Consider the following 15,764-nt stretch of genomic DNA (forward strand, 5'->3'; position numbering starts at 1 on the left):
GCAGCAGTGGGGCTGGTTCATACAGTGGAACGCCGATTCTGGGCCTGGCAAACAAGCACAGACTGGTGGGACCGCATAGTGTTGCAGGTATGGGATGATTCACAGTGGCTGTGAAACTTTCGTATGCATAAGGCCACTTTCCTTGAACTTTGTGAGTTGCTTTCCGCTGCCCTGAAGCGCAGGAATACCAAGATGAGAGCTGCCCTGACAGTTGAGAAGCGAGTGGCGATAGATCTGTGGAAGCTTGCAACACCTGACTGCTACCGGTCAGTCAGGAATCAATTTGGAGTGGGCAAGTGTACTGTGGGGTCTGCTCTGATCCAAGTAGCCAATGCAATCACTGACGTTCTGCTATCAAGGGTAGTGACTCTGGGAAATGTGCAGGTCATACTGAATGGCTTTGCTGCAATGGTGTTCCCTAACTGTGGTGGGGCAATAGATGGAACACATATCCCTATCTTGGCACCGGACAACCTTACCAACCAGTACATAAACCACAAGGGGTACTTCTCAATGGTGCTGCAAGTACTGGTGGATCACAAGGGATGTTTCACCAACATCAACGTGGGATGGCTGGGAAAGGTGCATGACGCTCGCGTATTTAGGAACTCCGGGCTGTTTGAGCAGTTGCAAGAAGGGACTTACTTCCCAGACCAGAAAATTACCGTTGGGGATGTTGAAATGCCAATAGTTATCCTTGGGGATCCAGCCTATCCTTTGCTCCCATGGCTCATGAAGCCGTACACAGGCACCCTGGACAGTAGTAAGGAGTAGTTCAACTATAGGCTGAGCAAGTGCAGAATGGTGGTAGAATGTGCCTTTGGACATTTAAAAGCTCGCTGGCGCTGTTTGCTGACTAGGTTACACCTCAGTGCAACCAACATTCCCATTGTTATTGCTGCTTGCTGTGTGCTCCATAATATCTGTGAGAGTAAGGGGGAGACGTTTATGGTGGGGTGGGAGGTTGAGGCAAATCGCCTGGTGGCCGATTTTGAGCAGCCAGACACCAGGGCGATTAGAAGAGCACAGCTAGGCACGCCGCGCATCAGAGAGGCTTTGAAAACCAGTTTCATGATTGGTCAGGCTATGGTGTGACAGCTGGGTGTGTTGCTCCTTGCTGCAAACCTGCCCCCTTTGTTGATTTTAATTCCCTGTAAGCCAACCACCCTCCCCACTTCGATCACAGCTGGCAAAGGAAATAAAGTAACTATTGTTTTGAAACCATGCATTCTTTCTTTATTAATTAAAAAAAAAGTGAGATAACTGACAAGGTAGACTGGGTAGGGTGGGGTGCTGGAGGAGGAAAGGACAAGGCCACATTGCTTACTGTAGCCACACTACAAATCAAAACTGAATGACAGCCTTCTGTTGCTTGGGCCATCCTCTGGAGTGGAGCGGCTGGGTGCCCGGAGCCTTGCCCCCCTCCCCAATTGCTTTCTTGGGCATCTGGGTGAGGAGAATATGGAACTTGGGGAGGAGGGCAGGCGGTTATACAATGGATGCAGCGGGGATCTATGCTCTTGTTGGCTTTCCTGCAGCTCCCACAGACGCTTCATGTCCGTTTGCTCCCCCATTAGTCTCTGCATCGCCTCCTGCCTCTGCTCTTCGCACTCACTTAATGCTTTTCTGGCCTCTGCCACTGAATGCCTCCATGCATTAAGCTGTGCTCTATCAGTGCGGGAGGACTGCATGAGCTCAGAAAACGTTATTGCGAGTGCGTTTTTTTCACCTTCTAATCTGCGATAACCTCAGGGACGGAGATGATAGGGAGAGCATAGAAACATTTGCACCTGGGGGGAGATAAAAAGGGAGAGTAAAATTTAAGATGATACATTTCTGAGAACAAAAGGGAGACTCTCTCACAATGAATCAAGCAATTCACAGCAGACAGCACATGTGCTTTAGGTACAAGGTCGCATTTTGCCTTTTGTATTGAGTGCCTACCAGTATGGTGACACATCACATACGGCTGGGCAACAGAATTTGGTTTCCAGGCAGCCATGGTAAGCCTTTTGGTACATGGGGTTGGCTTCTTCCGCCTTCATAACATGTGGGAATGGTTTCAAACTGCAGCACCATCCTTTCCCATAGCGAGCAATGCAGCTTGGGTTTCACATTTAAAAGGAGGGGCTGTGGTTTTTGGGTGGATGTGCAGCACACACTTCCCCCCACCCCACTGCATGGCTATTCTCCGGGATGATCCCTTTTAGCCAAGCGCAAACAACCCAGCATGAACGGGGTCCTTTTACTGTTCCCTTACAAAAATTCCCCTATTTCAACGAGGTGACCATGAATGACATCACTCTCCTGAGGCTAACACAAGATAAAGACCAAATGTTGCTTGAATGTGACCAAAACCCAGGACCATTCACTGCCATGCTTTGTGCTGCAATGATTCCAGACTGCTTGCTACTGAACTGGCTTGGTAAAGTGTCCTACCATGGAGGACAAAATAAGGCAGCCCTCCCCAGAAACCTTCTGCAAAGGCTTTCAGACTACCTCCAGGAGAGCTTCATGGAGACGTCCCTGGAGGATTCCCGCTCCATCCCCAGACACGTTAACAGACGTTTCCAGTAGCTGTATTGGCCACAAATGCATCCCAATTCTTCAGGGCAAATCAAACATTAAACACTATTGCTTTTAAACCCTGTACTGTAGTTACACATGTGTACTCACCAGAGCTGCCTTCTCCGGCTTCAGGGTCAGGGATCCCGCCTTCGGAGGGTATTGGCTCCAAGGTGATGAAAAGGTCCTGGCTGCCAGGGAGAACGGATCCACCACTTGCCTGCTGCGCATTCTCCTGCTCGTCCTCCTCCTCTTCCTCATCCACAAAATCCTCCTCCCTGTTGCATGAGACTCCCCCCTTGCAGGTGTCGATGGACACTGGTGGTGTAGTGGTAGGGTCCCCCGCTAGAATGCCATGCAGCTGATCATAGAAGCGGCATGTATGGGGCTCTGACCCGGAGCAACCGTTTGCCTCCTTCGTCTTTTGGTAGGCTTGCCTAAGCTCCTTGACTTTCATGTGGCACTGCTGTGTGTCCCTGGTGTAGCCTCTCTCCACCTTGCCCTGTGCGATTTTGGCATATATATTAGCATTTCTTCTTTTTGATTGGAGTTCAGCCTGCACAGATTCTTCTCCCCATACAGCAATCAGATCCAGTGTCTCCCTTTCGGTCCATGCTGGAGCTTGTTTGCGATTCTGGGGGGACTGCATGGTCACCTGTTCTGCTGAGCTCGCCATGCTGACCAAACAGGAAATGAAATTCAAAAGTTCCCGGGGCTTTTCCTGTGCACCTGGCTAGTGCATCGGAGTTCAAAGTGCTGTCGAGAGCTGTCACATTGGAGCACTCTGGGATAGCTCCTGGAGGCCAATACCGTCAAATTGCATCTGCACTACCCCAAATTCTACCCAGCAAGGTCAATTTTAGTGCTACTCCCCTCGCCAGGGAGGAGTACAGAAGTCGATTTTAAGAGCCCTTTAGGTCGACGGAATGGGGTTGGTTGTGTAGATGCATTCATTTTAAAATTGACCTAACCCAGCTAAATTTGACCTAACCCCATAGTGTAGACCAGGGCTAAGGGTCTCATTTTCAGTGAGCACTAATAACTCCACTTGGAGTCCAGGGGGACTGCAGGAACTCAGCACTTCTAAAAACAAGGCCCCCTGGGTATAGGGCTGGATTTCCAATTCGGCACAGTAGGCACGTGCCTGGGGGTGCTGGTGTTCTAGGGGTGCCTAAAAGTGGGTTAAAAGTTAAAAAGTTAATACCTACAGCTCCCCTGTGGGTGACCGGGCTCCTGTTGCAGGTTGGTGGCCGGCCAGCTTGTGGGGCTAAAGCAGGGTGAGCGTCCAAGTCAGCCTGCTTGGGGGTGCTGTGGGCTGTGGCTGGGCAGGACGGCTGCTGAAGGTGCTGGGAGCGTCCCAGCCCCTTCCCAATCTCGGTCGCCCTGCTGCCTCTGTCTCTTGCTAGAGAGGGAGAAGAAGGGGCATGGCCAGCACCCCATTCACTTGCCCAGGCAGAGCTGGAGCACAGCTGCTGCATGGGCTTCAGGAGGGACAGAAGACACCCGGGGACAGCTCTTTGTGGGGAAAGGTACAGTCCCCCCCGTATGCCTCTCCTGGGTCTGGTGGGCTGTGCCCTGGCTCAGGCTGGGAGCACCATGCGTGGCAGAGGGTCTTGTGCCTTCCAGAGGAAGCTGTGTTTATATTTATTTTTGTTTCATTTTTTATGGAAAACATGAAAGTCAGCGGCAGGTAGGCAGGGCGCTGAAGATGCTGTGCTTAGAGGCGCATAAAGTGTAAATCTGGCCCTGCCTGGGTGGTGGTCCTGTGCGTAGGGGCACTGGACTAGAAGTCAGGAAACCTGAGTTTTATTCGCAGCTCTGCCAGTGACCTGCTGTGTGACCTTGGGGAAGTCACCTCATTTCCTTGGGCTTCAGCTTCCTCTTACACCCTTTGCCATTCTTGTCTATTTATACTGTAAGCTCTTGGGGCAGGGACTGTCTCTCACTAGGTGTTTGTACAGTGCCTGGCACAATAGGCTCCTGCTCTCAGTTTGGGCATCTAGTTGTTACTGTAATATACAAAATAACAATAGCAGTCTAAAACTGAGATTAAAATATTGAGACAACAAAATTAGAGGCCACTTTTGAAAATGTGAGCCTTAGACTCCCTGAGCTGCTCTCTCCTCATCTGTAAAATGGGATTCAGCAATGTCTACCTCCGAGAGGTGTTGTGAGAATTAATTAATGTTGAAAAAGAGGCTTGAGGAGCCTCAGATGAAAAGTGCTGTAGAAATGCTAAGTATTTTGATTTACTCCCGTAAAGCTTCAAAGGAGCTGCCACAGGACTTGGTATTGGGGTTTCTGGGGCTGTCTTGGCATCTGAGGGGGACAGTTACCAGTGCCTGAGCAAATATACTTCAGCAAAAGACCTGCAACTGGGAACAGGCTGGTGGGACACGACATCCCTAAAACAGCTTGGCAGCCCACTTGGGGTTTGCAATCCACAGGTGAAGAATGGCTGCACTGAAGGGTCTATTCTCCTACTGACACAAGAGATGGATGTACAGACAAATCCTATTAGCATTAAAGGGAGGCGCCTGTGAAAATCTCCCACACATCAGTGGAAGAAGGGCTCCCTAAAGCTATTATGACATATCAGAAGACTTCTGTTCATGATCAGTTTATGTATTTATTATTTGTACACATTTTAGCCATCTGTATACAAAACTCTCCTCTTCATGAGGCACAATCTAGTCACCACCTTGCCATCTGTCATGCAAAGGTGTTTGGGAGCTAAGGATGAAGGCAGAAGGGGGCATCCTCACACAACCTGCCAGCTGACCCAGGCATAAGTACATAAATATAAAATGGGATCCCTGCTTATAACTTATTTACTTACTGATTCTTGAGTACTTTAGTCCCACTAGAAGCCCAGCTTTGCCTGAGCTCTCACCAGCAGGGATATGTGCATGATTTTCTTCTGTGACAATAGGCTTTTTGTCTTTTGTAGCAATCTTTAAACTGTATTTGTGTGGTGAGTAAAGTTATATCCTTCTCACAATGTGTTTGTGGGGTTTTGTCTAATCCTGTGGGGGTTTTGGTTGCACTTGGGGTTTTTGGGGTTTTTTTTTTAAAGCTGAAATAATCAGTAGAACTGGAGATCTAGACACCTAGAAGGTGGCAATCCCTGTTAATTAGTGTTCTTGGGAAAACCTGCCTGTGATGAAAATAAAGCCCCTGTCGTTAAAACCCACTGCATTTTCCTTTTGTGCCACTGAATGTTGTTAACAATGTTGCACTCTGGTTAAGTAAAAACCTAAAACTGCAGTGAAGTGTTAGTAATCGGTTCTTGAGCAGATTCCCTAATGCTATTCACTTTTCCCTGCTAATCTTCCTGTGTGAGCTATAACAATGCAGCACCAAATGAGAAGGAAATGTCAGGTTATGTTTCAGGGCCAGCCTCCTGCCCACCCTCCATCTGTGCTGATGTCAGTGCTTATTGGAACATATGCTGCCTGTTGCTCACTAGCCATCTGTTAGCTGAGCTGATGAAGTGTTCCTGTTACTGTGGCAACGGAAACCTTGATTGCCAGTGGCACCACAAACGTTTTCTGCTCAAATTTCACTTTTATCTGTGCTCTGGAATGGCAGCCCAGGGGTGGTGTGGGTTAGGCTGCCAGAGCCTTTCTTTGAGCTTTCAGGTCAAAGTGGTTATGGTGAGAATTCACGTTACAAATCTTAGGCCAAATGTAAAAGACTGTAGCCTTGTTAATGGGCGCGTGATAGCCATGTTAAACTGTCCAAATTAAAAGGCTGGCTTCTACGATCTAAGGATGGGCACTCTTAGTCATAGGCAAGAGTTCAGATTATCAACGGTGGCAGTGGGGTTGTAGTGCCAGAAAACTAGAGGGACATTTTTGAAGTTGGGGCAGGGCTTAGAAGAGGGCAGCCTTCCCTGTAGAAGAGATTAATTTTTTCTGTAGTCACTATATCTTGGGGAAGGAAGATCTGGTCAATCGCAAACATTTCAGGGACAGTTACATTATTTATTTCACTTAATTATTCTCTACCTTTTTATATTCACTTGTGGAATGATGGCGATTTCAAGCAATAGTAACGATAATAGTGTATCTCTTATGCAGAACTTTCTCTCTTTAAAACTCTCAACAAACATTAATCAGCCAACTTCCCCGTCAGGTTGGCAGGTGTTATTCACATTTTACAGGCTGAGAAACTGAGGCAGTTACATCTGCCCACGACTGCAGAGAGAGTCGGTGTCAGAGCTTGGATTAGAACCCAAAAGTTCCTTGCTTCCCACCTGCAAAGACCTGTGCTGAAATCACAAGACCACATCTCCCCCTCCTCACCTGGAGAGCCCCCTCTGACACCAACAGGAGTTGCACACTCTGAATGATGTTGATTAGACTATGTCCTGTAGTTACTTTATTATTATTATTTATTGTGTGTTTGTATCACCGTAGTGCCTAGGAGCGTCAGTCATGGACCTGGAATCCATTGTGCTGGGAGCTGCACAAACACAGAACAAAAAGACAGTCCATGTGAGAAGAGAGAGATGTGTCCGATTAATGAGGCTAAGCTGTTAATGTGTGGTGGCTGTTGTGCTCAATACATGGATAACTGAGTGAACTTTAAGGGCCTGTGATATACATGTGGTCACACTAGATGCTCTAATGGTCCCTTCTGGCCTTATGCTCCATGAATCTCTGAGGTATCCAGGGCCTTCTGTAAGAAGCAGATACTCAAAGTTCACCCTCTGTGTTGGTGTTCCTCGGGGCCTTCAGTCCCTTCCCTTTCCACCCTTCCTCTTTTGCCCATGGCTGACTTAATTTGCTCTCGTACCACCTTTATACTGATGCATCTCAATGTCTCTCTCCACCCCTGGCCTCTCCCCCTATGTCCAGACTTGCATCTCTTCCTGTTTTTCCATTATCTCCTCCTGGATGTCCCCTTGCTTTTTCAATCTACAGATTGCTACAGGTGAACTTCTGTCCTTCCTATTTCCTCCACGACAGCTGACAGCTCCGCTATCCTCCCGGTCAGCCGTACTCAAAACCTTGGGCTTAACTCTCATTGAGCACCTTTTCTTCTCTCCACACTTCCAGGTTCCCACCAAATCTTGTCACTTCTCCCTGTAACACATTTCTAAACTTCAACTCTTCCATTTATTTCTGCCACTAAAACCCTGGTTCAAGCTATAGTTCTCTCTCTCTCTCAGACCATGATTTCAGCCTTCACCATCTTCTTCACCACCAGCTCTGTAGGCACAAAAGATAGAAAGTCAAATTCAGCCCCAGCAAACAAATACAATCGAGTTATGCCTGCAATACTGAGGCCGAATTTGGTGCGTATTTCCTAACTGCGCTACTTGAAGATTGTGCTCATAAACTTGCTTTGTTTCACTACACACTTTACTTTCAGCCTGGGTTCATACAGGATTTTGCAGACTTGGGCCAGTTTATGGTTTCAAGTCACAATTGTGCAAAACTCAACATTTTGCTTTGAGAGTTAGGGTTCAATTGGATCAAAAATATGAAGTAAAAACTTAGTGTGAGAATCAACTTGTACCCAAACCAAAGGGAAGATTTGCAGGACAAAATTGAAAACACAGAGTTTTGCACACAGGACTCCATGCCTTGCATGAGACCTAAATTAAACACTTGTACTGACCTCTTCATTTGGTTGAAATGTTAAATTATCCAAAGTCATTGAAAGAAAACACAGAATGGAATTAACGAATGGCATTTGAACTAAAGGAATTGTTGATTAGAAGTTTTGGTGAGACTACAAAGCTTTCTTAACATTAGATGAAGCCTCTATATGTGGATTATCAGAAACTTGTTTTGATTGGACATTTCTGGGAGCATCTGGCAGTTTATGCAGGGTGGCATCAAAGCTTTGTGCAGCATTATCCTCCCTGCATTGATCAGCATCATTAAAATGGTTGTCACCACCACCATATGCTGGTGTTGCTCTCTAGCCATGTCCTCTGGGCATGGTGGCCCTCTGAAGAACTGTAGGTTAAGCTGCACAGATTTTCTCAGAACATACTCATACAAACGTGATGTGGGAGGTGTGGAAACAGACTTAGCTGATGGTTGTATAAAGCTGCTGGGTGGACATAAATCAATGATGTTCATTGTTAACTGGATCAGATGAGAGTGTCACAACCTGGTTACAAAAATACACTTGTACTTGTGGGGCCAGATCCGTAGCTTTGTAAGTCAGCATTGCTGTATTAGCTCCATTGGGGAAGCACTGTTTTACATGAGCTAAGAATCTGGCCTCTAGTGAAGGTGGGGCCTTCGAGGCTGGGTTAGTTGGAGCTATATTTAAATGTAGTTTTAAAACAATTCCTGAACTGGTATAGTTGGAGTCTTTAAAAAATACACAACCCACAAGAAGCATAAGAGCAAATAAGCAATATTTATAAAGTATGGCTATTGTGTATGCTTTTGTGGAATAATCCTGGCCTCCCTGCAGTCCATGGGAATTTACCACGAACTTCAATGAAACCAGGGTTTGCCCCATACTGCCTATATATTGGAGCTTCCCCCAACACACAAATTAATTAGAAGGTACTTTGGGTAGGTGTGCAGGAGGCATAAAAGAACCCAGCTCTCTTTTACAATTCTTCAGTCCCCAGTTTTCCAGCTGTCACGATGTAATACGGTCTCCCCTCACGTAATTCCCTCCTATGTGCCAATAGAAGTCCCTTAAAAAAAAAAGAGGAGCAACAAGCAAGTAATCCTGTCATATGATCTGCGCCAGTAGTTTGGGGCCTGCTTCTTTTTCAGGGGCTGTGAGCATGCTTTGAGGTGCACAATAGAGATGCCTTCTCCATTGACTATAGAGCTCATTGAGCTAGACTCAGCAACAGCCCCAGGAACCGCAGCAGCAGTAGCAGCAGCACAGTAACGGGCCCAACTGTTAACTGATTTAACACTCTGCCAGCTGCAGTCCCTGAGTTCAGCGAGAAGCAGCGGGCCTGTGTCTCTTTTGAATATTACCTTTCAGCCAATTAGACATATGTCACTTCCACAAAATGTTTCACATTCGCTCCCATCGGGGAGAGGGTTCTCGTGGAGGGCTCAGAGGGGTTTATGTTACCTGCCTTGCTCCCTGATAAGAGTAAAGTTTAGTTTTGGTGGAGTCAGTAGCATTATTATGTGTTCACATAAAAGATGTTGATGAATCTGCTTGGAGAAAATACAGAGCACCTTCCAGGCTCCAGAGGGCTTTCGATCAGCATAACAAAGGGTGCAGTTTGGCATTTGCTGTTTGGGACGGTTTTGCTTTTGTTTAGTTTTTTAACTAAAGATGGGACAGAAACACAAGCACCCATCAAAACAGTGCTCCCTCTCCTCTCCTGAACTTTGGGCAGGTTTAGATTCAGATCTGAATTGGCTTGAGCTGGAATCCCACATTTCAACACCCCCAAACTATGGGAGAGTTTGGACTTGGATCCAAATCCCGATCTGAGACCAAATTCTCAGCTGGTGTAAATCAGCATCACTTCATTGACTTCAGTAGAGCAATGCTGACTTACACCATCAGAGGATGTAGTCCCAGATCTGGATTTCGATACGAGTCCAAACACTGAATTTGCCCTCACAGTTTAAAAACTTGGGCCCATCATTAGGTTTTATAAGGAAGTGAAAAGCAGAATCTTTATAAAAGGAACAAGAGCCCAGATAAACCCTTTGGAAGGTTTAGTTCATCTGGTGGATCAGCAGCAGCCTGATATAAACTGACTGAGGCTCATCAGGTCTGAAGTATCACTCAGTTGGTCCAGAGCCAATTTTTAGAGGCAGTACTAGAGCTGATCTAAAACTGGAATTTCCATTCTGCAGGAAATTCCATAAATTTCAGTTGGAACAAAAAAAAAAAAGACATTTTGAAATTTCCTGCAGAATAGAAATTCTCAAAAACTTTCATTCTGAGCTATCAAATCATTTAATTGTGATAATGTCAACATGTTTCATTTAAAGTCAATTAATTTTGTTTCAATTATATGTAATATAAAAGTTGAATTTAAATTACTCAAAATGATAATGTTGAAACAAAACATTTTACCTTATCAGAATGAAACAAGAAAGATAAAATAAAACTTATTCCCATCAAAAATGTTGTCGGAATCGACATGATCCTGTGAAACGTTTAGATTTCAATCAAACTGTATTTTTGAGTGGAAAACTTTCAACCAGCTCTAGGCAGGCTATGGAGTGATAATATTTAAGCTGAAATGAAGAAATGTTTGGATGATCTCAGAGTCAGTCAGGAGACCTTGCCTGAGACTACGAAGCTGCCTTTAGTAATGAGACGGAACATCAGCAAAAGATGGGGCACTCAGGCAGTCCCTGCACAGTACAAATGAGTGCTGTTGTCCAGTCAGAGGGGAACGTATTCTGCATCCCTTCTTTAGCAAAAAGAAAAGGAGTACTTGTGGCACCTTAGAGACCAACCAATTTATTTGAGCATAAGCTTTCGTGAGCTACAGCTCACTTCATCAGATGCTCACGAAAGCTCATGCTCAAATAAATTGGTTAGTCTCTAAGGCGCCACAAGTACTCCTTTTGTTTTTGCGAATACTGACTAACATGGCTGTTACTCTGAAACCTTTTTTAGCAAGTACCCAAACAGTAATGGGAGAGGAAAGGCAGGTATTCCTCATGCTACCCCAGCCTCCTGTTAGCCAAGAGAAAGCTAAAAGAACACGGGTCAGGTGAACAAGGTCACCTGAAGAAGAGCTCTGTGTAAGCTTGAAAGCTTGTCTCTTTCACAAATAGAAATTGGTTCAATAAAAGATATTACCTCCCCATCTTGTCTCTCTAAGGATCAGGTGAGTAATTTGAGATGGAGGGCAGAAATAAACAGCTCAGTAGGACACAGAGAAGGACTCCTCTATAGACAAGTAAAATTCAAAAAACAATTTGTGTAACCTGACCCATATAAATCATTGATTTACCAATAAGTACATGAGCACCTTGCTTCCTTCAGGCCCAAATGGACATTTCATTTGGCACAAAAGAGATTCTGTTGGCTGCAAATGAAGAAGGAAAATGATCATTCTCTCAGGAACGGAGCTGGCTGGAAGATGACATTTCATTTCACAGCAACTTTCAAGCTTTCAAAATTTGTTTTCATTCCTTGGAACAAAACCACAATCATTCAAATGTTTTCAGTAAATGGAATTGTGTCAAAGCATCTATTTTCATATTAAAAAATTGAGATTTTTTTATTCGTAACCCACACCCTCACTAATCAGAACTGAGCAGAGAGCCCTGAACCAAAAAGAACCTTCACAATGAAGATTTTGTCAAAATCAGTATGTCTCAGTGAAACATTTCAGCTTTGACAAAATGGCATATTTAAGTGAAATTTCATTTCCGCTCCAGTCAGCAGTGTTTGTCTGTGTGTTAAATGAAATAGACCTACTATTCAGAAATTAATCATCCTTGTAGAACATTACTACCATGACCCATGCATCTGAGTGATCACTTGCATTTAGACAGTGGGAGGGAAGGGCTGTGAATATGTTTTAGTAGTGGAAATAGACCACTTCACTAGCTTTTCACAGCTCTACCCAACAACCAGTAAAACAGGCAGATCAGCTGCTGATAAAATATTCAGAGAATTTATTCTCTGCTTTGGATTTTCTAAAATGCTCCATCATGACCAGGGTAGGGAATCTGAGAATCAACTGCTCAAGAGAATTTGTCCAAGATTTTTAAAAATGGGTGCCAAAAGTAAGGGTCTTAAGTCCAAGTACTAAGTATTCAGGAACTCTCATTGACTTTAGGGTGAGAACTTTGTCTTCAATGCTTTTGAAAATCTGGCTACTGATTTATATTCCTAAATATTAATTTAGTAACCTAATTTTTAGATACCCATTTTTTAACATCTTGGCCTTTGTGAATATAGTGAGATGCAAAGTTCTGTACTAATCCCTACCATCTGCAAGGAAACCCAGCTGAAAGATTCAGCAGACCACGATCAGCTATGTTATGAACACTGACTGAGGAACAAAAGTCAAATTGAAGAAGCTATTTAAACCACGTAGTGCATGCTTACAACTGCACCAATCAGGAAACCAATAGTCTCCAGTTTTCCTGCTGCATAGGCCATCTTCAAATTCACGCACAGATAACCTTTTTTTCACTTTGTACAGAACAACCAGGGTAATTAGTCCAGCTGACTACACAGACCAATGGAAAGAAGAGCTAAAAGAACCTATGAAATTGCTGTGGAAAATTGCTAGGTGTAAGTAAATACTTGAAGTAATTTCCTAACTCTTAGTGGTTGCGTTGCAACTGATAATTTAGCTGGAATACCAACCCAAAGGGACAAAGCTTAAGCACAGGGACAAGGACAAAAAAGTACTAGGACCATGGAATCCAGTATAGAGATCAGATGAAGGCCCCTGTACCTGGATATAGACACAGCCTTTAGGAGATTGTCCTATAAATCAATTACAGTTGCCATCAGAGAGCAGAACTGCCTAGCACACAGGTTAATAACAGTTCCAATGCCCAGGAGATGAACTACAAATACCACCCCCGTCTGGATCCAGCAATCGCAGTGAGTGAAATGAGCAAGGGATGTATTCACCTGTGGCTATGTAGATTATCAGTCATGATGCTCCCAAACGGGAACAGCAGCTATAGGACATCTACCACCAGTGACTTGCACCTCCACATATGAGATTTTGTCTACCAATGGAGAATACAAACAGCACTGAAAACAAGTTGCCTTGAGTATTTAAAAATAAGTGGATAAAGTGCCTGAGATATTTAACTTTGAAAAGAGGCTATGGCAACAGTAAAGAGTAACTAAGGCAAAGATAAAAACCCCAGGTCAGTATAGTTGCTCAGCCAAACTGTCTCTCCTAGTCCTGTGTTTAATGTATTTATTATTAATTATTTTTATTTATTTATTTATCTGTTTGTTTGTATTGTAGTAGCATCTAGAGGCCCCAGGCTGGGATCAGGGTCCCATTGTGCTAGATGTTGTTCACACACATTTTGTTGCCCTTCAATTTAAGGAACACTGGAAATTCCACTTTGCACTTAGGTTGTCAACCATTCAAGATATTCACATTTGCTGTCCCATACTCTGGCTTCTGGGACTTTCTGGCTTTGTCAATGATGTGCTGTTAATACCTTATGAAAGGTCTCAACCTGTGAGAATCTCCTTGTTCTAGAGGTGCATGTGCTTGCAGGTGGGGAGAGGGGAGAAGTAGTGATTGTTTTCCCATTGGAACACAAGAACATAAGAATGGCCATACTAGGTCAGACCAAAGGTCCATCTAACCTAATCTTCTGACAGGGGCCAATGTCAGGTGCCCCAAAGGGAATGAACAGAACAAGTAATCATCAAGTGATCCATTCCCTGTCACTCATTCCCAGTTTTTGGTTATGCCTTCTCATAACCACAATCAAGGGGAGGAGGTGACAAACCTATATGAAGCCCCTTGCTGGAAATGTGTACACTTTGGTCCTGAAAAATATACTGATATATTGGTAGTGCAGCACTGTGGCCAGTTTATGTAATCTGAAAAAGGGGGTTGGAATGAAGACCCTGGAGGGAGGGATTGACAAGACATATTATATCCCTGGGAATTTTTTGAAAATATCTGGCATTCAGTGCAATCTTGCCCATTTGATAGGCAAAACAGGGTTCTTCTTGTAACTCATCTGATGCTCAGATGATTTCATATTATTTGGGAGGCTGGCTGAACATCATCAGAACTAGATGATCCCAACTTTCCCTTGAGCTGGGGGGCAGATTTTTTTTTATTAACTGTTTACTTAGGAAGCTTTAACAAGTTTACAAATCCTTGCCCTGTAAATATCAGAAACAAAACAATCATTACAACAGTTACCTTTTGTTTAAAGAGATATTATACAGGATTATAGTTATTAGATCTTTCTATTTCACAGGCCATTACCATATTATAGAATAAGCATCATTACAACACCTATGTCATTTCTAGTGATTTTATTAAATTCAGGGAAATCTCGATATCCACATTTAACAGACCAGGCATGTCTTTCAAATGTTATTATTTTAAAAAAATGGACAGGTGTGCTGAGTTTGTGGTGGGTGAATGTACTTTGAGTATTGAATAAAAGGTAACCAAATATCTGTCTATCCGTCCTCTGTCTATTTTGCTGGGTAAGTAATTGGTGTGTCAATTTTTCCATAACCACAACATCCCATATTTTTCTGAACCATTCCTCTATGGTTGGGCTGTTTTCCTTTTTCTAAAGAGTGGCTACCAATAGCCAAGCAGCTACTAGCAGATGAAAGATTGATTCTTCATCTCCTTTTGTGTGACCATTTCCACTAGGAAACAGTGGGAGGATTACCAAAGGATGATTTGGTAATAAATATCCAACCATTTGTGATATTTGGTTACGGACCGCATTCCAATACCCTCTAACATCCACCAGATGTGCATAAAATCTCCTCTTTCACCACAATTTCACCAACATTTACTGGGGGGCAGAATTTTAACAAGGGACTCCTGGGAGCCCCTTGCATCAAACCAGTGCATGTTCTGTACCTGAAATGAGCCTCCTCACTCATCTATGCACATAGACTCAGGAATAGGGTGACCAGATGTCCCGATTTTATAGAGACAGTCCCGATATTCAGGGTTTTTTCTCATATAGGCGCCTATTACCTCCCACCCCCATCCCGATTTTTCACATTTGCTATCTGGTTACCCTACTTAGTAAGCAGAGGCGGTCTAGACTTTTGATTCCCATAACTTGTTTCTCGCCTGATAACTGTGTATGTGTTTCAGCTTAGGAATGGTTATTATTGATCCGCAGTGTCCCTCTCTGACTAATTCTTCAGGAAAGCAAAGATCCTGACCATTTGATATTATTAAAGGCTGCATGGCACTTTTCACAACTGTCAAGGTGTTAGCTCTGGTGTCATAGTCAAATTTCAACTTCAGGGCATTAGAATTTACTCCCCTATATTCCCACAGCAGTTTAAATCCCTCCTTCACTTCCTGTTCTAACCTGTTGAGTAATATTGCTATTGAATTGCTACCCTGTGTCATTCTGGACAGAGATGGCCACATCTCAATGGTGAGTGTAGCATATACAGATTGACTGTCAGTTTATGGGCCAAATCCTGCAGTGGGTATGCAGGCCATAACTCCCCTTGAGTTCAATGGGAGTTTTGCCTAAGAAGACTTGAGTAAGAACTGCAGAATTTGGCCCGAG

At 44.2% G+C, this 15,764-nt stretch overlaps 1 protein-coding gene across 2 annotated transcripts in view; it reads left to right on the forward strand.

The window, feature by feature from the left end:
* Nucleotides 1–8,180, forward strand: part of FAM120B (family with sequence similarity 120 member B) — a 125,649-nt gene extending 117,469 nt beyond the window's left edge. Inside the window, exon 8 of one of the 2 annotated variants that reach the window (XM_084622180.1) lies at nucleotides 6,987–8,180. In XM_084622180.1, the coding sequence (XP_084478306.1) occupies nucleotides 6,987–7,147 (161 nt within the window). In that variant the 3' untranslated portion in view covers nucleotides 7,148–8,180. The remainder of the gene's footprint in view (nucleotides 1–6,986) is intronic. The other variant, XM_084622177.1, reaches the window with a different exon arrangement.
* The last annotated feature ends 7,584 nt before the right edge of the window (nucleotides 8,181–15,764 follow it).

This window comes from Lepidochelys olivacea (assembly GCF_965140295.1).
Source record: "Lepidochelys olivacea isolate rLepOli2 genome assembly, chromosome: 3".
Lineage (NCBI taxonomy): Eukaryota > Metazoa > Chordata > Testudines > Cheloniidae > Lepidochelys > Lepidochelys olivacea.